A 22657-nucleotide genomic window follows, 5' to 3' on the forward strand; every position below is an offset into this window, starting at 1 on the left:
AAAATTATGATTTCTTAACGCCAAAGTTAAGCTCGCTTCTACCTTTTTTGTATGCTCTTCTAATTCTTAATACGATGCTGAAAGATGCTTAAGTTGCTAATTCGCGTACGACCGTTCGCATAGCGAAAACTTTGGGATTTCCAGTTTTATGTTCTGGGTTGTGTCTCTTTATTTAATCTATTTTTTGTCATAGGTAATGTGACCATTTATTCTGTTTTCAACTCTCAACTGTCTGCTACCTATACCCACTGCATCATTTTCTCTACCGTAATCTCCCCAACCCTGAAATGTCCTGTCTAAATTAGATTGTAAGCTCGCCTGAGCAGGGGCTATCTATTGTATGTTAAAATGTACAGCGCTGCGTACGCCTTTCAGCGCTATAGAAATAATAATAACTTGTAGTAGTAAAACGGTACATCTACTAATGTTTAGGTAATAGTATGTGTATTCAAGAAAAGCATACTACACTTCTCTCTCTGTATTCGCGGTGGATACGTTCCAGCTATAGCTGTGAATATGGAAAAACTGCAAATGTTTGCATTTTTTGTAAAAGATAGCGGTTTTGTTATTAAAACCACGCATAACATATACAATAGTTATTTGCGGTTTTGTGAAAGGATTACTACTAAATACTATTAATATTCACAATGTTGGTGGAATAAGGATACAGTACTGTATTATTGAATACTGTAACAACATTTATTGAACAATCCAAGGCAAGCAGCGATTCTTCACAATGCTTTTGGCAGGCAAGCAGCGATTCAGAAAGCTTTAAGCAGCAAGCGATTTTTTTTCCATGGATGCTGGGAAGCTGCATTTTTCACTATGCACGATATGAACCAGCGATTTTCAGGGTGAAAGTTTTGAAACTTCGATTTTGTAGGAAAAAGCATGGAAGCAGAGTGAATGTTGGTAAACACTAAACTTTTTTTTACAGTACAGCAAAAGTAAAAGAACTTTAATCATGATGTAATTTTAGGGGGCAGAGTCACCCGATGAAAAATCGCGAATATGTGAAACCACAAGTGTTGAAACCGCGAATACAGAGGGAAAAGTGTATTACCTAAAAATTAGGCATTCAGCGCGGCTCCCTGCGCTAAAAACCGCTATCACGCTTCAGTAAAGGGGAGGCCATAGTGCAAAATATAGACAGCAGATACAAAGTCTCAAAATGGACACATTTTATCACTAAATTAAAATAAAATCATTTTTCCTACCTTTGCTGTCTGGTGATTTCATGAGTCTCTTGTTTTACTTCCTTCTGACTGTGCATCCAATCAGGACTGTGGAGTCGGAGTCGAGGAATTGGAGACAATTTTGGGTACTGGAGTCGGACTCATGGGTACTAGAAACTGAAGAGTCGGAGTTGAAGAATTTATCTTGACTCCACAGCCCTGCATCCAATATTTCTTTCTTCATGCTTCCTCTCCTCCAGACCTCATTCAATTCCCCAACTACCATCTCTCTGTCCTTCCATGAGTCCAACTTTTCTTCCTCTTTCCCTGCCTGACCTCTGACACACTCCATTCCCTCCCTCCCAACTTTTTCTTTCTCTCCCTGCCTCCCCCCAAGCTACCTCAGCCACATTCCCCCCAACTTTTTCTTTTTCTCTCTCTCTTCCTGCCTCCCCCTCAAGCCACCGCTGCCACACTCCCCCAACTTTTTCTTTCGCTCTCCCTGCCTCCCCTCCCAAGCTGCCGCTGATTGCTCCCTGCTACGCCGACGCAGCAACAGGGCCAGGCCAGGCACGTGCAGCGACTGCACAGCGGCTGGCCCACAAGCCTTCCACTGGCGTCAATTCTGATGTCGGAGAGGAAGTTCTGGGCCAGCCAATTGCTGCCTGGCTGGCCCAGAACTTCTTTTCTGATGTCAAAATTAATGTTGGGGGAAGGCTTGTGGGCTAGCCTTTGTGCAGTCGTTGCACACGCCTGGCCTGGCCCTGTCTGCGGCGTTGGTGGGGAAGCAGGGAGAGAGCCCAGGCTCCGCGATCAATTTGCAGCTTCAGCACAGCTTTGGGACGCCAAAATGTCCTGTTTTCAGAAAGAGAGCAACCCACTAGACTAGCAACCCACTAGAAAAAATTTAATGAAAACTTACCATGTGAGCTGTCCTGTCTTTTTCTTTTTCTCCTTGGCCGTTGTCTGTCTGGTTTTCTTTTCTTTGTCTCTCTCTCCTTGGCCTCTGTCTGTCAGCCTTTTTTTCTTTGTCTTTCTCTCTCTCCCTGGCCCCCTGTCTGTCTGTCTTTCTTGTTTTCTGTCTTTCTCCCTGCCAGCTGTCTTTCTGTGTGCATCTGTCTTTCCTTCTCGTGCGCTGCCTGCCTGTCTCTCTCTATGGCCCCCTTCTGTCTCCCTCCCCCCCAGAACAAACCAAAATTGCTGTCTGCCCCCCAGCACAAGCCTCCCCCCAAAGCATAGCAAGTTTGTTCCCTGGCCCCCTTTCCCCCCACTTCCCTGTGCAGCAGCAACATTTCCCTCCCATCCTTCCCTGTGCAGCAGCACCCCTTGCCTGCTCCCCCTGTCCTGCAGTAGCCCTTCTCCCTTCCTTTTACCTCCCCCCTGTCCAGCAGCACTCCTTCCCTGTTCCCCCTGTCCTGTAGTAGGCCAGCCATCAGTAGCATTTCTCATCTCCCTCTTCCCCTCTCCTTCCAGGTCTCACACAGCCGTCGGCAGCGCAGTATCACAACTCGCTGCTCCTTGTTTTGGTCCTTTGTCGCTGCCGGTTCCCACCTACTTTCTTTTTGCACGAAGGCAGGAGCAGGATCCAGCAGCGAGGAAGGCCCGAAGCAAGCAGGAGCAGTGAGTTGAAGCCTCCCTCCCTGCCCTAGGCTGGAAGCGACATCGGCAATGGGAATTCTCCTCTTACTGCCGCAAATCAAACTGCCACAGGCTCCACTGCTGCGCATTCGCCGCAAATGGAACACAGCACAGAAGCACAAATCATGGCGGCAGGGATCACGCCATTTCAACTGTGCATGCGCGGGTTAGGGTTTTATTATATTAGATACCCCGCCTTTCCCAAGGCGGGTCACAATAGAGTACGTACAACAAATTGAACATCAATAAAACATGTACAATATGTTCTGTTTGGTTATTTTTTTGTAGAGAGAAAAGATGAGGTGTATGAAGTTCTGGACCTGACTGAATATGCAAAGCAGCAGCGCTGGTGGAACAAGTTCTTTGGAAAGAATTCTGGGCCTGTTGCTGAAAAGTATTCTGTAGCAACACAGCTTGCTTTAGGGGGAGCATCAGGATGGTAAGAGAATTACTGGAGGAGTAACCAAACGGTTAGTGAGAACCTGAGAAACTGGTTTATTTCCACTGCAGCTCCTTGTGACCCTAGGCGAGTCACTTAACCCTCCATTGCCCCAGGTATAAAACCTAGATTGTGAACTTTGATTGTAACCCAACCAGACAAAAAGAGAAAACCACTTGCTTTACTATGAAAACATAAAAACAAAAAAAGGCAAGAAAGATGTCCAATCCACCAATTATTTTATTCTGTAAAATCTATCCCAACCAGGATATCTTTCTTGAGCTTTGATTGTACCCACAGAAAGGCAGTATATCGAGTCCATTACCCTTTACTTTAATAACTTTCTTGTCTTGTTTTGCTTTTGTTGGAGTTCTACAGTGCTTTCAAAATTTAATTCACATGTGTTAATGAGTTGGTACACTTGTGATATTTTATTGGTATACTGGTTTGTAATACAGCTGTTTAATCATCACCTGCCTCTTTTTTTTTTTTTTTAATTCCTAATTTTCTTTTGTGATTGGAAAGACTAAAAGGCTTCACAAATGAACACAACACAGTTGGCAAATTATACCTAAAGGACTAATATTTACTGAGCAGCACTTAGAGCTTTTTTTTTTAAAATACACTCTTATTAATCTCAGACATTTTACGCCTGGCCATGACATTAAATATCCAGTGCTAATCACATCGGAACTGGCTGCCATAGCTAAACAGTCCTAGCTGATATTCAGCTGGGGCCCACATAAGACAGTTATGGACGCCCTGCCTGAAAATTGGATGACTTCTGCATAACCATTGCTTTAGCCTTCCAATTCTCCCTCCCCCCACACCTAGTTTATAAACAGATACTCATCTTTATCTACGCGGGTGGCCAATGGGGTTGCCTACCCCCACCCGCATAGATAAAGATGAGTATCTGTTTATAAACGATTTAAACAATAAGTATAAAATAATTTAAAGTATTGAAAGTATCAAAAGTGTTGAGACCAATGACGATTTCGGGTGCCCGAATGATGTATGTTTAAAAGTTTATATACATACAGGTGGTACCGTTGAGGTCTATAAGTATAAAAAAAGACTCTAGTGTTATCTTTTTTTTGATTCGCACCATCCAGCATGTCTACTTTATTGCAGATTTTGGTATCATCCGCAAAGAGGTCTCATCGCAGTATTTTGAGCTGTTGCAATGCTTGGACTAATAGGCTAAATTGAGACTAAAAAATAACTTTGATGTGTGCACAACTGTCGTAAAGTGAATAATACAATAATATTCATATGTGGTTGTAAAGATAATCATGCATCCAAATGCTCCCCTAAAATTCTAATCACAGACTAATGGATAAGATACTTGATAACAACAATCTCTCTCTATCATTGTAGGTGGGTGGGCTGCTATAAAAAATTTAGTTTTTGTCCGTTAACTTAAGACAATGAGCAGATATCCACCCCTCTATTAAAGCAAATAATAGCTCCACTCTAGACATAATCGATGAAACAGTAACAGCAAGTGGAATAATCATAGTTATGTCAGTTGCATAAATAAAACTAATAAAACAATTTTCAAATCAAATCTGTTCTGCACTGGCTGCAAATTCCATACTTATTCTCCCTTCCCCCCTCCAAAAATTCAGATGCACTCCAGAGGACAAGAGTGTCCGAGTCATCCTTTGGTCTAGACACCGATGTTATATACATCCAGTACCAAGAAATCACAAAAATCACTCTGTACAGATACAATTATCTTTATTCTGGTTAGCTTATTCTCATACACACAGATAGGAAGAAGTTATATAAAGTAGAAATACACCTTACACAGGAGAAACCTCACACAAACGTATCACTTCTGTATCGTTTGGTAGATTGGTATAGTCCTTACGAATGGTAATATGCCTCACTGCTACCAGCAGGTGGAGACTGAGATCAAAATTGTATATCAGTAGAGCATCCCCTCTTGCTGCTCCAGTTTTCCTCAGTCTCCGATAGCAGGTGGTAAGGCTTTTTAGCACCCCTCTTAGCACTGTTGGAACTTTGTTTGTGGACTTTGTTCCCCTTTTTGTGCCGGATAGAGCTTGGGCGGGTTGTGTTTGGGGATCCGTCCGATCTCGGGGGTGTTAATCCCAGCGGGTCTCATGCTGGGTCCTTACCCCCACCTTCCTCACCTCCCCTCAGCAGGTGGCCTGACCCCCTGGTAGGTCAGCCCTCCAGCTTTGAGAGCCATGGAGTCTGTTCTGAATAAGTAAAAAGAAATAACAAAAAAATCCTGAGGTGTGCCGGTTTAAAGGGCTCATTTCCCTTTATAACCTCCTTTTTTCTGTGTTTTTTCTCAACTAACGGGCACTTTCTTTCTTTATAGCTAGGGAGGTTTTTATCACAATGAGCGCTTTTAAAGGGAAAAAGTGCTCCAGGCGCGAGGTATTTGTGGCCGGCCTGTGCAAGCATTGTGCAGGCTGGAGCGATGGGGAAGCTTCGTCAGCAGTGGATGCTGGCGGCCAGGGCACCCTGCCGCATGTGCCTCGTGGTTCGGCTTTGGATTGTGGGGAAGCCCAGGCTTCCCCTGATGCCCATGCAGGGGGTTCCCCAGCTGCCGACGGTCAGGGAGGACAGGCAGGATTGCGGGTCCTCATAAGGGGATGGCACTTCTAAGGCTACTATTGCGCGCTGGATTAAAGAGACTATTGCTTCCACTTTTCTTCTGAAGAAGAAGCCTGTTCCTTACTTTCTCAAGGCTCATTCCAGTAGGGGTCAGGCAGCTTCTTGGGCTGAGTCTTCTCTAGTGCCTCCAGTGGATATTTGCAAGGCTGCAATTTGGTCTTCTCTGCATTTCTTTGTCAGACACTACCGTGTGGATGTTCACATGCATTGGGACGTGGTATTCGGTGAACATGTTCTGGTGTTGGCCCTTCAGGGGTCCCACCCTTGATGGGTACTGCTTTGGTAAGTCTCATTCGTAAGGACTACCAGTCTACCAAATGATACAGAAGGAGAAAATAGTTTCTTACCTGCTAATTTTCTTTCTGTTAGCTTGTAGACTGGTATAGTCCCCCACCCTGTCTGTCTTTGTGCGGTGTTTGTGGGTTTTTGCTCGTGTGCAGATTTTGAATTTTTCTGCGGGTTCTAGTATTTTTCTAGGGCCGGGGAGAATTAAGAACAGCGGTGATGGGTGAGCTGTGAGGATGTTTTACTTCCAGGATCAGGTTTTATACATGTTCCACCAGTTGTTTAAAGATGTTTGTTGTTTTCTTACACTCCTGTTTGGAGTGTCATTTACTGTTTTTGAGTTAAGAAATTTCCTAGGTTCTGCTTGGCTATTCGGCAAACTGGAGTAGCAAGAGAGGCATGCTATACTGATATACAAGTTTGATCTCGGTCTCCACCTGCTGGTAGCAGTGAGGCATATTACCATTCGTAGAGACTATACCAGTCTACAAGCTAACAGAAAGGTTCTTACTTGCTAATTTTCTAATTTCTCCATTTCAAACAAGACAAGTTAAGACAGATTTGGGAGAACTGTACTCCCACCCAGAGACATTTCTCTCTGAGGCACAGGAACAAAGTTCCCACAGGGAGGCATTGCCCCCTCCAACACTGAATTGCAAGTCCTCCCACTTGGCTGAAACTAGCAGCTCAATCTTTATTGGGTTTGAATTACTATGTACATACGTATTTATTAGCGTAGGTCACGTAATCTCTTACTTCTGTCATGTGCTCTAGCTAAACTTTAGTTTGTGCTTGTGTTACTCACAGTACTGTTAGTTGAGAGGTCATAATTTATGGGCAGGGAATGTGCAGTAAGAAGAGCATAAGGAGCAGTAAAACCAGGTGTTAGTTTTCTTATGTTACTAACAAAGCCTAAAGGGGGCCTCTTGATAGAAGGAGGAGTAAATGCATAGCAAAAAAACAACAGCGAAGGTAAGCAATTGGTGCTCAGTCTTTTATTGTAATTGACTCGACACGATCGTGTTTTGGCCCAAAGGGGCCTGCCTCAGGAATCTTGTAGTAAAATCGTGATAGTTTAAGATGTACAAATTCACAGCAACTTTACATTCATTGAATATCAGAAACACCACTGCTTGGAAACACCACTGCTTGGAAAACCAGCGTATACTGCTGACCGCAGCGGAATGAAAGTTGTGGTCAGTAATATATGCTGGTTTTCCAAGCAGTGGTGTTTCTGATGTCCAAAGAGTATAAAGTTGCTGTGAATTTGTACATCTTAAACTATCACGATTTTACTACAAGACTCCTGAGGCAGGCCCCTTTGGGCCGAAACACCATCATGACAAGATCTCCAGATCCAACAACCAGAATAGCACACTGTTCAATATTTGGCGCTCCCTAACCACTAAAAACGACTCCACCCTTCTCCCCTCATCTCCTTCAGCCGAAGTCCTAGCAAAATTCTTCAATGATAAGACGCTCCTTCCCGCCCGCAGTCTCCTACAACTCTCTGGTGCCCCCCGAACCCAACCCTACCCTAGCTGCTTTCAACCCCATCCCTGCCGACAGATCCTGGACTGCCTTCGAGCTCATATCTGATTCTCAGATCCTTAAACTCTGCCTCAAATTAAAATCTTGCAACTGCATCCTGGACCCATTCCCCTCCTACCTATTTGAGAAAATCCCCACACAGGCCATCACATCTCTTACCAAACTCATAAATTCTGCCCTACTATCGGGCTTATTCTCTACTGAAATGGGACACATCGCACTGACCCCTCTACTGAAAAAAGCTGACCTAGACCCCTCCTTACCATCCAGCTATCGTCCAATAGCAAATATCCCTCTCCTCACCAAGCTGCTTGAGTCTATCATATCTACCCAGCTCTCTTCCTACTTAGAAAGATTCTCTATTCTCCTACCTTACCAATATGGCTTCAGACCCAACTTCTGCACCGAATCCCTATTGGCCTCACTAATCTCTAAGGTTCAGCAACTGCATTCTCGTAACAAGTTTGCTGTTCTTCTACAATTCAACCTCTCCGCAGCTTTTGACGTTGTCCACCACGACATTCTAATTTTCCAACTCTCCGAGATAGGCATTAGCTCCACAGTTCTAGATTGGTTCTCCAAATTCTTGCGCTCCCGCTCTTACACGGTTAACATGAGCGGCACCTCATCCTCCCCCTGGATCCCGACTTGTGGTGTCCCGCAAGGCTCACCCTCTCCCCAATCCTTTTTAACATTTACATGTCCTCCCTGAAACTACTCCAACTATCCCCCCTTGAAACTCTTTACACTTACGCTGATGACATCCTCGTCCTCCTTGAGACCGACTCGAACTTCACTAACCTCATGCATAACGAACCTCCAATCCTGGGCATTCACAGTACAAATGAAACTGAACGAGTCCAAAACAAAACTCCTTTGGCTCGGCCCAAAATTAGACCATTTACCCTCCTCCATCCCATTGTCCTCTGGCTTCTCACTACAGCTCGAGTTCTCAAGCAAAGTTCTGGGTGTCACCTTAGACTCTTCTCTATCCTTCAACGACCATCTCCAATCCTTGGTAAAAAAATGCTTCTTCAGCCTTCACATGCTGAGGAAAGTCAGACCCTATTTTCACCAAAAACACTTCGCAGTCCTAGTAAAATCCATCATCCTTTCCAGATTGGACTATTGCAATTCTGTCTACCTCAGCCTAACCAAGAAAGCCTCCATAGACTTCAGCGGATTCAGAACGCCGCGGCTAAGCTTATTTTCGCGAAAAGCAAATTTGATCACGTCTCGCCACTCCTGTCTAAGCTTCATTGGCTCCCAGTAATCCCCAGGATCCACTTCAAATGTGCGTGCCTAGCCTTCAAGATCCTACATGGCATCCTTCCTGCCGTTATCCCTCTATCCTGAAACTCCCCAACCCCTACCTCCTCCAGATCTTCCCAAACTATTCTTCCCTTCCACAAAAGGTATTTCTCATGCAGGCAAACTTGGGTCATCCCTCCCCTTTAGAATCACTGAGATCTGGAATAACCTTACCTCCCCGCTCCGAACCTCAAGCTCCCTCCAACTTTTCCGTAAACACCTAAAAACCTGGCTATTCTCAAAACTGTAACACTTCCCCCCTCTTAGGCCTCTCCCACCATCCTCACCCTTTTACACCTAATTCTTAAACCCTTCACTGGAGTTCCTCTCTCATCCTATTTCCTGTAAACCGTGCCGAGCTCTGCGTCTACGGAGATGGTGCGGTATATAAACCCAAGGTTTAGTTTAGTTTAGTATCATGTCGAGTCAATTACAATAAAAGAGACTGAGTAGCAATTGGTCACCTTCATTGTTGTTTTTTTGCTGTTCACTGGTGTGAAGGCAGTTTCTCCTGTTTGTTTTCAGAGTAAATGCATAGCCAGACTCTTGTGCCAGTTCTCGTGTTGCTAACAGGACTTTATTTGGATGTCACTGATTTATAGCTCACTTCTCCATGGTTACTTATGTCTCTGGACGGCACAGGGCCTCTTGTTCTATGGCCCATCAATATCTTTCTGTGTTCTGTTTTACAGAAAAGGAATGCAGAAAAATGGCCTAGGTAGTTATTTATTGTAGTCTAAGGCAGTGTTTCTCAACACGTGAGTATGCGGGCCTCTTGTTCGGGGTATGCAGCATGGCTGCCGCAGAAAATATTCCCTGTCCGTTGAAGCCGCACTGCTGCCGGGGATCCCCTCCTTGTTGCTCGCTTCCCTCTCCTCCCTTCCTCCTTCCTAAAGTCAACCCACAGGGCTTCCCTCCGATGTCAGAGCTAATGTTGGAGGAAAGCCTTCCTGGTCAGCTGGTGGGGGGTGGTCTCAGTTACCTCCTTGCCACACTCCCTCTGCCTTCAGCAGCTTGTTGAGGGAACGCACAGCTGGCAGCACACACTGCACGTAGTTGACCCGGAAACCTCCTCTCTGACATCAGAAGGCTTGTGGATCAGTCAACGTGCAGCTTATGAAAAATGGATGGAAGAAATTGTATTACAATTAGTACTACTCTTATGGGGGTGGGGTCTGGAGCGGAGCTTGGGCAGGTACTCGATTGATATTTGTTAGACTTAGAGGGTACTTAGCTTGAAGTTGAGAAACATTGGTCTAAAGTTGTGTGAGAGAGAGATCTTAAGAGAGAGAACTTTTACTAACCAGAACAGAAGAGAAATGAAATGCCTGTATATTTTAGCATTCAGCAAGATCTTGATAATCTCTGCTTTGTTTCACATTCAGTGTTTGCAACACACCATGCATTCCCCTTAATTAGCTCAAAAGGCCAATTTAATGTACTATCCTGTTTTCCTGTGTGCATTGAAAGCAAAAGCAAAAAGTATGGTTCAGAGATGTAAAAAAAAATTAAAGTAGCTAAGCCATGATATTAATGTTACAGCTCCAACCTCCAACCCCCCCCCCCCCTCCACACACACACACTCACACTCTTGTATTGTTATCGGTGCTCCCTTTTCCAGCTCACTAAACTATTTTCTTAATCTTCTGACAGGTGTGCTGGTTACTTATTCCAGAAGGTTGGAAAGCTGGCAGCAACAGCAGTTGGAGGTGGCTTTTTTCTTCTTCAGGTAACAGGAGATCCTGTTTAGCTTTTGCCATGGAAAGTAAAGAGCTCTGTGCTTTCATAGGAATTAGAACAGGCTATTTCTTGCAGTGACATTTTTCACGAATGAAGTTTTGGACCATTTAGGAAAGATCGTGATAACATTTTATAATCTTTCAAATGTAAAAATAAGCCAAAATGCCTGATCTTAAGAAGCTATTACTTTCTCATAGGAAAAGACAAAGATCTAGAACTTCTAATTTATTCACTGGGCTAATTATCTTTTATAATTGATTTACTACTGTGGAAAAAGTTTGTGCCCAGAATTGCTGAAGTCTTGTAACAACAAATGTTCCTGCAGTAGAGACTTTAATGGTTTTCCCCTTTTTTATAAGTAAAACTGGAGAAGACTTAAAGAAAAACATATCGAATAGATTATAGCAAGTATCTGGAATGTGTTGTGCTTTAAGTTAACTTGCTTTAAAAGAAATAATAATTCTGTTATGCAGATTGCAAATCATTCAGGTTATGTCAAAGTGAACTGGAAGCAAGTTAACAGAGATGTGAACAAGGCCAAGCATCAACTGAAAATAAACAATATCACTGGCAAGCCAAGTGGAGAAGTGGGATCAAGGGTTCAAGAGGTAAGTAACTGCTTGGGGATAGGGAGGGGAGCTATGTAAACATTTCTTGAAATCGAGAGCATAAAATTAAAAGCATGCAAAGTTAACTTTTTAGAGCAGTGTTTTTCAACCTTTTTTGGGCAAAGGCACACTTGTTTCATGAAAAAAATCACGAGGCACACCACCATTAGAAAATGTTAAAAAATTTAACTCTCTGCCTATATTGACTATATATAAAGTAATTCTCTTGAATAGGAATCAAATAAACACAAAGAAAGTATTTTATAATTACTTTATTATGAAATATTAAGTAAACAGAATAGTGAAAAATTATAAAATACTTTATTCAGTGCGAAACCTGGGCCTGTTTGGCTGAACACAAAGCTGATATTCTGGCTGGAATCGAAGAAAGACACACACGTAGCTCTTCGTCAACAGCTCTCAGTCTCTCTCTGTATTTGGTTTTTATAGCATACAAAAATAGACAAATATACCCTCCATCCTTTTTATTAAACCACAATAGCAGTTTTTAGCGCAGGGAGCTGCGCTGAATGTCCAGCGCTGCTCTTGACGCTCATAGGCTCCCTGCGCTAAAAACCACTATTGCGGTTTAGTAAAAGGTGACCATATTGTAAATTATCCCAGGACAAGCAGGCAGCTATTCTTGACTGATGGGTGACGGCACCGACGGAGCCCCGGTACGGACAATTTTAGAGTGATTGCACTCTAAGAACTTTTTAGAAAGTTCTAGCTCGGCCGCACCGCGCACGCGCGAGTGCCCTCCCGCCCGACAGAGGCGCGCGGTCCCTCAGTTTCTTAGTTTCCGCGGAGCTAAGAAGACGCGTTTTCAACGGCTGTTGAAAATTTTTTCATACTTGCCTTCCCGCTCGCGTAAACGTTTGGCTAATTTGCCTTTTTTCTTTCTTTTATTTTGTTTAAAAAAAAAAAAAAAAAAAAAAATTTCTTTCAATTTTTTCTTCAATTTCGGTTTTCCCCGGCGGGGCCTTCTGCCACCATCGAAGCCTCGGCCTTCGATTTGGCGGAAGCCGTTTTTCCTTTCATGCCCCCTCAACCGGGTTTTAAAAAGTGCCAGCGGTGTGCTAGGCCTATATCTCTCACGGACCCACACAACTGGTGTTTACAGTGTTTGGGTCCTGAGCATCAGGCCTCCTCTTGCACCCGCTGTGCTACTTTAAAAAAACGAACTTTAAAAAATCGCTTAATTCAACAGCGATTGTTGTTCGGTGCCGAGATGTCCGACCCCGTTCCTTCGACTCCGGCTTCGGCACCGATTCAGTCGGCACCCTCGTCTTCGACGCCGCGTGATTCCACACCGGCATCCCAACAGTCAGGTAAGCCGGCTAAGAAGCCTTCCCCGCTGGAACGTCTTCCGGCCTCGAGTGCAGTGAGCCCAATCCTGCCGCCGGTTCGACGCCAGCGGAAGCGCTCCGCCCCTATAGAGGTGAGTCCCTCGACATCGGGCTCCTCATCTCCGGGGCGTCGAGCGGCACCGCAGGTACCGCAGAAGAAAAAAGCGGTACCGGTGCCATCCCTCGATGACCGCATTACGGCCATCCTTCAGGTGCAGCTGAAGGAACAATTAGAACGACTCCTTCCTGCCATCATGACACCGAACCTTCCGGTGCCAGTTCGCACCGAGCCATCGGTACCGGTTGTTGAACAACCTGTATCGGTACCGATTGTGGAACCCGTTTTAACCGCTTCCACTGTTTCGGTACCGCTTCACCTAACCTCATCGGTATCGATGCCAGTCCTTGCACCGGAGCCGAGAGCTCACCATCAATCGGTGCAGACTTCGGCACCGGTGCGTCCGATAACTTCTCCGGACACGGTATCGATGAGGTCGGGTAAGTCGATACGCAAAACCCGACACATGCAAACGTCGACACCTGAGTCTCGGGACCATTCTTCCCATGTAAGGGACCCTGATCTGTGGGGAGACTCAGAGGAACCCTTTCTTTCTGAAGGAGAATGTTCCTCAGAGGAGGAGGATTCGGCTGTCCCTGACCCATCCTCCAAACAGGCCACTTCCTCTTTCTCTAGTTTTTTGAAAGAGATGTGTGAGTCCTTGTCCATTCCTTTGGAGGCTGAATCCAAAAAGTCTAAAGCTTTTTTGGATGCCCTTGATTTTGATCAGCCTCCAAAGGAATTTTTGAAACTTCCCCTTCATGACATCCTAAGGGAAACTTTCTATAAGAATTTAGAGACTCCTTTAACTGTCCCAGGGGCCCCACGTAAACTGGATTCTCTATATAAGGTAATTCCCATTCCTGGGTTCGACAAACCTCAACTACCACATGAATCCTTATTTGTCGAATCCACCCTTAAAAAGACTTCAGGAGCCAGTGTATATGCATCTGTCCCTCCTGGCAGAGAAGGAAGGGCCATGGATAAATTTGGTAAGAGGCTCTACCAAAATGCTATGTTAGCTAATAGGGCTAGTAATTATGCTTTTCATTTTTCTTTTTATTTAAAGCATCTCCTTACCACCATGGCTTCTTTCGAGAAATATCTTCCTTCACGAAAGCATTCCGCTTTTCACACATGCTTGTCGTCTCTTCTCCAATTGCGTAAGTTTATGGTGAGATCCATATATGACACTTTTGAACTTACATCCAGAGCGACAGCAATGTCAGTAGCTATGCGTCGTTTGGCCTGGCTTCGGGTATCCGAGCTTGATGTTAACCATCAAGATCGATTAGCCAATGCCCCATGTCTAGGGGATGAGCTCTTTGGAGATTCCATGGACTCAACCACACAAAAGCTCTCTGCTCATGAGACGCGCTGGGATACCCTGCTCAAAAATAAAAAGAAGCCTCCTCCGCCAAGACCATACAGGCAGCAATCGGCCTATCAACGCCGTTTCACAGCCCGTCCATTGCCTACCACTGCTCAACAACCTAGGCGTCAGAGACAACAGCAACGTCAGCCTCCCAGACAACAGCAACAGCAACAAGCTGTAAAACAACCTCCTCAGCAAAAGTCACAGCCCTTTTGACTTCATTCTCCGCAGTATAGCCAGTATCCCTATTCCTGCTCTCCTGCCTCAACCAATAGGAGGTCGACTTTCTCTGTTCCTCAGCCGGTGGGAAGTAATCACTTCGGACCAATGGGTCCTCAACATCATCCGCCACGGCTACTCTCTCAACTTTCAGACTCTCCCACCTCAAAGCCTGCCAAAAGAGTCTGCTTTGAACAGTCCTCAATCAGCCCTCCTTATTCAGGAGGTCCAATCCCTCCTCCTTCTGAACGCTATAGAGGAAGTTCCTCTAGATCAAAAGGGGCAGGGATTCTACTCCCGCTACTTTCTAGTTCCCAAAAAGACAGGAGATCTCAGACCCATCCTGGATCTTCGCGATCTCAACATTCATCTGGTAAAAGAAAAATTCAAGATGCTTTCTTTAGCCATCCTTTATCCCCTTCTAAATCAAAACGACTGGCTATGCTCCCTCGATCTCAAAGAGGCTTACACTCACATACCGATCAATGTAACCTCAAGACCATATCTCCGATTCATGATCAATCATTGTCATTACCAGTACAAGGTGCTGCCCTTCGGTCTTGCCTCATCTCCAAGGGTATTCACCAAATGTCTCATTGTGGTGGCGGCTTATCTACGCTCTCACCACCTGCATGTATTTCCTTACCTGGACGATTGGTTGATCAAAGACACTTCTGCCCAAGCGGTCCTTCTGGCCACCAACCAAACCATCCAGTTTCTACAACTTCTGGGATTCGAGATCAATCTACCCAAATCCCATATCATTCCCACTCAGAGACTTCAATTCATTGGAGCGATCCTGGATACACTCCTCATGAGAGCTTTCCTGCCATCCAATCGTCTTCAGACCCTTCAGTCTCTATGTCACCAGGTACTTCCTCTGCCGTCCATCTCAGCAAGGCAAATGATGGTGCTCTTGGGACACATGGCATCCACAGTTCATGTCACACCTCATGCCCGTCTTCACCTGCGCACTCCTCAATGGACCCTTGCGACCCAGTGGTCCCAAGCGTCGGACCCTTGCTCACGACACATATCTGTGACATCATCTCTTCGTCAGTCTCTGCAATGGTGGTTGGTATCCTCAAATCTATCCAGAGGTCTTCTGTTCCATCAGCCTCCTCATCAACTAGTCATCACCACCGACGCCTCCCTGTATGCATGGGGAGCTCACTTGAACGAGTTCCAGACTCAAGGTCTTTGGTCAGCCCAGGAGAGGAAACATCAAATCAATTTCCTGGAACTCAGAGCGATGTTTTACGCCCTCAAGGCCTTCCAACACCTTCTCTTTCCTCAGGTCCTTCTGTTGTGCACAGACAATCAGGTTGCGATGTACTACATCAACAAACAGGGTGGGACAGGCTCTCGCCTTTTATGCCAGGAAGCCCAGAAGATCTGGACTTGGGCCATAGATCATCATCTCTTCCTGAAAGCTATATACATTCAAGGGAAACAGAATTCCTTAGCAGACAAACTAAGCAGAATTCTCCAACCTCACGAGTGGACACTCGATCCCGTAACTCTGCACTCTATCTTCAATCAATGGGGCACTCCTCAGATAGACCTCTTTGCAGCTCCTCACAATCATCAGCTGCCCCTATTCTGCTCCAGACTTTACTCTCCACACCGTCTAACAGCAGATGCTTTTCTCCTCGACTGGTCGAATCTGTTCCTGTACGCCTTCCCTCCTCTGCCTCTCATGTTGAGAACCTTGTTCAAGCTCAAGAGGGAACGAGCCACCATGATTCTGATTGCTCCGAGGTGGCCCAGGCAACATTGGTTCTCCCTTCTACTTCAACTCAGTTCCAGGGAACCTTTTCTTCTTCCTCTGTTTCCTTCGCTGCTTACGCAACAGCAGGGAACCCTTCTGCATCCCAACCTCCAGTCTCTACACCTGATGGCTTGGTATCTCTCGGGCTGAACTCGACTGATACTCTTTTATCTCAGCCCGTTCGTTCCATTCTGGATGCCTCCAGGAAACCAGCCACTCTACAATGTTACCATCAAAAGTGGACGAGGTTTTCTTCCTGGTGTCTTCTTCATCATCTTGATCCCACTTCCCTAGCGGTGGAGACGTTGTTGGATTATCTTCTTTCTTTGTCTGATTCTGGCCTGAAGTCCTCTTCCATCAGGGTCCACCTCAGTGCCATTGCAGCTTTTCATGAGCCAGTCCATGGAAAACTTCTTTCAGCTCATCCCCTGGTATCCAGGTTCATGCGTGGGCTTTTCAATGTGAAACCACCTCTTAAAGCCCCTCCGGTTATCTGGGATCTCAATGTGGTTCTTTCAGCTTTAATGAAGCCTCCATTTGAACCTTTAGCTACTTCTCCTTTCAAATTTCTCACTTGGAAGGTACTTTTCCTTATTGCTCTTACCTCTGCCAGGAGAGTCAGTGAGCTTCATGCACTGGTTGCAGATCCACCTTTTACGGTCTTTCATCATGACAAGGTGGTTCTGCGTACACATCCAAAGTTTCTCCCCAAGGTTGTCTCGGAATTTCATCTCAACCAATCCATTGTCCTACCGGTTTTTTTTCCAAAACCTCATTCTCATTCTGGGGAACAAGCTCTGCATACTTTGGATTGTAAAAGGGCTCTTGCTTACTATCTGCAGCGTACGAAACCCCACAGATCAGTTCCCCAACTTTTTCTGTCCTTTGATCCGAACAAATTGGGACGTCCTGTTTCTAAACGCACGTTGTCTAATTGGCTAGCAGCGTGCATTTCTTTCTGTTATGCTCAGACCGGACTGACACTGGAAGGTTCTGTCACGGCCCATCGAGTCAGAGCAATGGCAGCATCTGTAGCTTTCCTCCGTTCCACTCCTATTGAGGAAATCTGCAAAGCTGCTACTTGGTCCTCAGTTCACACTTTTACATCTCATTATTGTCTGGATGCATTCTCCAGAAGGGATGGTCACTTCGGCCAATCTGTATTACAAAATTTGTTTTCTTAATGGCCAACCTTCCCTCCATCCCTCTTTTTGTTAGCTTAGAGGTCACCCATCAGTCAAGAATAGCTGCCTGCTTGTCCTGGGATAAAGCACAGTTACTTACCGTAACAGGTGTTATCCAGGGACAGCAGGCAGATATTCTTGCGTCCCACCCACCTCCCCGGGTTGGCTTCTTAGCTGGCTTATACTAACTGAGGGACCGCGCGCCTCTGTCGGGCGGGAGGGCACTCGCGCGTGCGCGGTGCGGCCGAGCTAGAACTTTCTAAAAAGTTCTTAGAGTGCAATCACTCTAAAATTGTCCGTACCGGGGCTCCGTCGGTGCCGTCACCCATCAGTCAAGAATATCTGCCTGCTGTCCCTGGATAACACCTGTTACGGTAAGTAACTGTGCTATATAGACAGCAGATATAATAAATTCAGAACTGTGCATAGTAAGTGAAGGGAAGTTTTCATCTCTGGGAATTTACCCAGTTAACTATTAAGTTATTTGGGCAAATTCCTTTGAAAACTGTGGTAATACTGCCTCCACTTTGCTAAATTTAAAATAAAATCATTTTTCCTACCTTGTCTGGTGATTTCTTCTTCTGACTGTGCATCCAATCTTTCTTCCCTTCTATCAGCCTGTATGCTTTCTCTCCTCCACACCTCATTCCCTCCCCCAACTTTTTCTTCCTCTCTCCCTGATCTTTCTTTCTTTTTTTCTGTTTCTCTTCTTTCCTTCTGTTTCCCTGCCTGCCCCCTTTCTTTCTTTCTCCCTGCCGTTCTCCAAGCCACTGCCACTGCCGCTGCCATCGGGGAACAGGAGTCGGACCCACCAATGGATAACAGGCCCCAAAGCCGACGCCGACGCATGCTCTCCCTGACGTCAATTCTACAATCGGAGAGGAAGTTCCGCCCAGCCAGGCAGCGATTGGCTGGCCCGAACTTCCTCTCCGACTGCAGAAGAAGACTTATCGTCTCGATAGATTAGATCGCCAAGACAAAGTGAGTCCTGGGTGATCGACTCACTTTGCCTTGGCGAGCTACTGGCGCCCCTGCCTCGGGCCCCCTGTCAGCTCCGGGCCCGGCGGCCCTGCGGCACACCAGGCAACATCTCGCGGCACACTAGTGTGCCGCGGAACAGCGGTTGAAAAACACTGTTTTAGAGCACATCATTACTTTCCCATTAGTTAAAGCTGAGCTGCTTAAGGAGCTAAATTAGGTACTTGGGGTCTGATTTAGAGAGTGACACGGTGGATGTTACCCATGGCTAGCCGCAGGTAACCCGCCAAGACGGTGGGGGGGGGGAAGGTGCTCACCACAGGTGGAGCGGTGAATGGCCTTGTCCCCGCAGTTAAGGGAGGGAACGCGCACGGCCCCCTCCCTCCTACCTATTTCCCTCTCCTTTACCTTCGGGGCGTGTTTTAAGGTTTGAGACTTGTTGAAAGCTGCCGGAGCGTACATGCAGTCGCGTGCGTGTGTGGGCAGAAGCTTCTCCTCGGATGCAACTTCCGGTTGCGTCAGAGGAGAAGCTTCCGCCCACGCATGCAACTGCACGAACACTCCGGCGGCTTTCAACAAGCTACTCGAACCTTAAAACGTGCCGTGAAGGTAAGGGGGAGGGAGGAATATGCTTGGACTGCGTGAGGGGTGCCGAAGGGCAGTGAAGTGGCGAGAGGGAAGGGTGGATGCTGTGGGGATGGGGCGGTGAAGGGGACGGTGGTCCGGTGACAGATTTTTTTTCCCCATGTAATTCTCTAGTCTGATTCAATAAACAATGCCTACATTGTAGGTGCCATTTTATTAGAATCATGCCTTGTGTTGCTAGGCATCCTAAAGGTAGGCACTGCTACATTAGGTCAGATTTTCACTGGCCTAATGTACTGGCGCCTATCTCAGGTACCTAACGATGCCTATTTTCCACCTCTAATCATACCTACTTTCAGGTAGGCGTCACCAGGTGCTGTGTAGAATTCTGCACCTAACTTTTTAATTTTGAAAATCAATTTAACTTCAGTGGTGCAGCCAATTACCACACCGCTTAAGCTAATTGATTAAATTTAGGTTGGGCATGAATTTTAGTTAGGTGTCACTAGGCAGTCTCAGTTATGATGCCTAGCGGCACCTATCTGAGACACCATTTATAGAATCGGGCCCTTGATGACCAGCTATTCTTTAGCGCCTCTCCAGACCAGTACAGTTCCACTGATGGGTAATAGCTCACCATGACCAGCAGGTGGAGACTGAGACAAACTTTTGACTGTAGTACAAGTGACTACAGCCTCCAATACAGTCTATTCTCAGTCTCCAGCAGGAGTGGTAAGCTGTTGTAGTCTTCCCTGGTTTAGTATTCTTCAAGTTTCCTTGGTTTTGTGCTTTGAGGAGGATGCAAAGGAGCCCCTGCGTGTTGTGGACCCCTGCTTCGGGGGAAACGCTCGGCCTCCCGCTCTTTTCCTATGCATCACGATATTCGGGATATTGTGGTGGTGCAGTGGAAGGCACCGGAAACTCCCTTTTGTTTTGCACGATCTATAGCTTGCCTATGTCCTATCCCGGAGGGATACCAGAGGTGGATGCGATGGTTTCGGCCATCGCGAAATGGCATACAGTGCTGGTAGAGGGCAGCTCGACTTTGAGGGACTCTAAGGAGCATAGGTTTGAGTCTCTTCTTAATTAAGCAGAGTTTTGATGTCGCTGCCCTAGCGTTCCATGCGGTGGTGGTGGTCTGGTGGCTCGGGCTAGTTTTCAGTGGGCTGAGCGTGTCCTTGACTGGGCGTCTGATTGGATGCTATGTATGATCTGTTGTGTGCTTCGGCCAAGTCTATGGCTCTCAGTGTCGTAACCTGTGGCTCCGGGCTTGATCGGCGGATGCAACATTTAAGGCTAAGCTTTCTAAATTTCCCTTTCGGGGATCTTTCTTGTTTGGCGAGGATTTGGACAAGTTGGTTCAGATCTTGATGGACTCTTAAGTGTCTTGTCTTCCTGAAGACAGTGCTTGCCCATCTGCATGGGGTGGTGTTGCTTGAGGGTATTGGTCGAGGGGCGGCTTCTTTTCCTTCCACCGGGTCTCCCCGGGGCTGTTTCTTTCAGTGCATAGAGTCCTGTCTGGGGGGGGGGGTGATCCTTCGCCATACATCCTGTCCAATGATTCCTTGCCAGCTCTTCTCCTGGTGCCTGTGGGCGCCTGGTGGCGGGAGTTTCACCAGGGGTGGGCCAAGATCACAACGGATCAGTGGGTTCTGGAGGTGATTCGGGATGGTTATGCTCTTGAGTTTTCCTGGCACCTTGCCAGATCGCTTTCTCTCTTTTCCTTGTCAGGCGGCATGGAAGAAGCGGGCCTTTTGGCAGACACTACAAAGGTTGCTGGATCTCAAAGCAGGACTCGGTCCTGAGTCCACTCCTTTTCAACATATTCATAGGGGATCTGAGTCAAGGGCTTCAAGGTAAAATAACACTATTCGCCGATGACGCCAAACTATGTAATATAGTAAGTGAATGCAGTTTACAGAATTATATGGCGCAGGACCTGCTTACATTGGAAAGTTGGTCCTCAACCTGGCAGCTAGGCTTCAGTGCTAAGAAATGTAAGGTCATGCACCTCGGAAGCGGAAATCCATGCAGGACGTACTTCTTGAACGGAGAAACTTTAACTAGGACTTCAGCAGAACGAGATTTAGGAGTAATCATCAGTGCAGACATGAAAACTGCCAATCAAGTGGAGAAGGCTTCATCTAAGGCAAGGCAGATATTGGGTTGTATCAATAGAAGTTTCGTTAGCCGAAAGCCTGAAGTCATAATGCCGTTTACAAGGCCATGGTGAGACCTCATCTGGAGTACTGTGTGCAATTCTGGAGGCCACATTACAGTAAAGATGTGCGCAGAATTGAATCGATTCAGCGGACGGCCACCAGGATGATCTCGGGGCTCAAGGGTCTCTTGTATGAAGAGAGACTGAACAAATTGCAGCTCTACATTCTCGAGGAACGTAGGGAGAGGGGAGACATGATCGAAACATTTAAGTACCTCACGGGACGTGTCGAAGTGGAAGATGATATTTTCTTTCTCAAGGGACCCTCTGCCACAAGAGGGCACCCGCTCAAACTCAGGGGCGGAAAATTTCATGGCGACACCAGAAAGTATTTCTTCACAGAGAGAGTGGTTGATCATTGGAACAAGCTTCCAGTGCAGGTGATCGAGGCAGCCAGCATGCCATACTTTAAGAATAAATGGGATACCCATGTGGGATCCCTACGAGGGTCAAGATAAAGAAATTGGGTCATTAGGGCATAGACAGAGGGTGGGTAAGCAGAGTGGGCAGACTTGATGGGCTGTAGCCCTTTTCTGCCATCATCTTCTATGTTTCTATGTAGTTCCAGTGCCATCTAAGGAGTTTTGTACTGACAGATATTCTATTTATTTCGTAGTGCCCAAGAAAGAGGGGTCTTTTCAGCCTATCTTGGATCTGAAGGGGGTCAACAGGCGTTCCGGGTTCCGTCTCTCTGCATGGAGACCCTGAGATCTGTCATTCTGGCAGTTCAGCCAGGGGAATTCTTGACCTCTCTTGATCTTTCGGAGGCCTACTTGCATGTTCCGATTTGTGCCTCCCATCAGCGGTTCCTTCGCTTTGCAAACTTGGGACAGCATTATCGGTTTTGTGCGCTGCCTTTTGGTCTGGCCATGGCTACGCAGACTTTCACCAAGATTATTGTGGTCGTGGCGGTGGCCTTGTGCAAAGAAGGCATTCTGGTTCACCCCTATCTGGATGACTGGTTAATCCGAGCAAAGTCCTTTCAGGAGAGCTCCTGAATTACGGCTTGGGTTATGGAGTTCATGCATTCGCTGGGCTGGGTGGTCAACCTGTTCAAGAGTTGGTTGGTTCCATCTCAGCGCCTGGAGTACCTCAGGGTTTTCTTCAACACCAGCTTGGGGAAAGTCTTCCTCCCAGAGGCCCGAGTGAACAAGTTGTAGTTGCAGATTCACCTACTGATGGCTTCCTGGTGTCCTCGGGTGCAGGGCTTTCTCCAGGTCTTGGGTCAATGGTGGCCTCCTTGGACGTGCTCATTAGGCCCGGACTCGCATGCGGCCGCTTCAGTGTGCTCTGCTTAAGCGGTGGTTGCCCCAGGTGCACAATATGGACTCTTGTTCCTCTTTGGGGTTACTTCATCATAGTCTCCATTGGTGGTTACAGTCTTCCAATCTGGTACACGGAGTGTTTCTGGATCAGCCCCAGTGGACAGTGCTTCACACAGATGCCAGTCTCCTCGGTTGGGGAGCTCAATGTTTTGGTCATTAGGCACAAGGCAGCTGGTCTCCAGAGGAGGCGTCT

The 22657-nt window shown here is 46.5% G+C and overlaps 1 protein-coding gene across 1 annotated transcript in view; it reads left to right on the forward strand.

The window, feature by feature from the left end:
• The window catches only part of FUNDC2 (FUN14 domain containing 2), a 29600-nt gene that overhangs the window by 639 nt on the left and 6304 nt on the right, over positions 1–22657 (forward strand). The window contains exons 2-4 of the mRNA XM_033945453.1: positions 3102–3252; positions 10705–10780; positions 11265–11399. Coding sequence (XP_033801344.1) covers positions 3102–3252; positions 10705–10780; positions 11265–11399 — 362 coding nt within the window. The remainder of the gene's footprint in view (positions 1–3101; positions 3253–10704; positions 10781–11264; positions 11400–22657) is intronic.

The sequence above is a fragment of the Geotrypetes seraphini genome, chromosome 5, assembly GCF_902459505.1.
Source record: "Geotrypetes seraphini chromosome 5, aGeoSer1.1, whole genome shotgun sequence".
Classification (NCBI taxonomy): domain Eukaryota; kingdom Metazoa; phylum Chordata; class Amphibia; order Gymnophiona; family Dermophiidae; genus Geotrypetes; species Geotrypetes seraphini.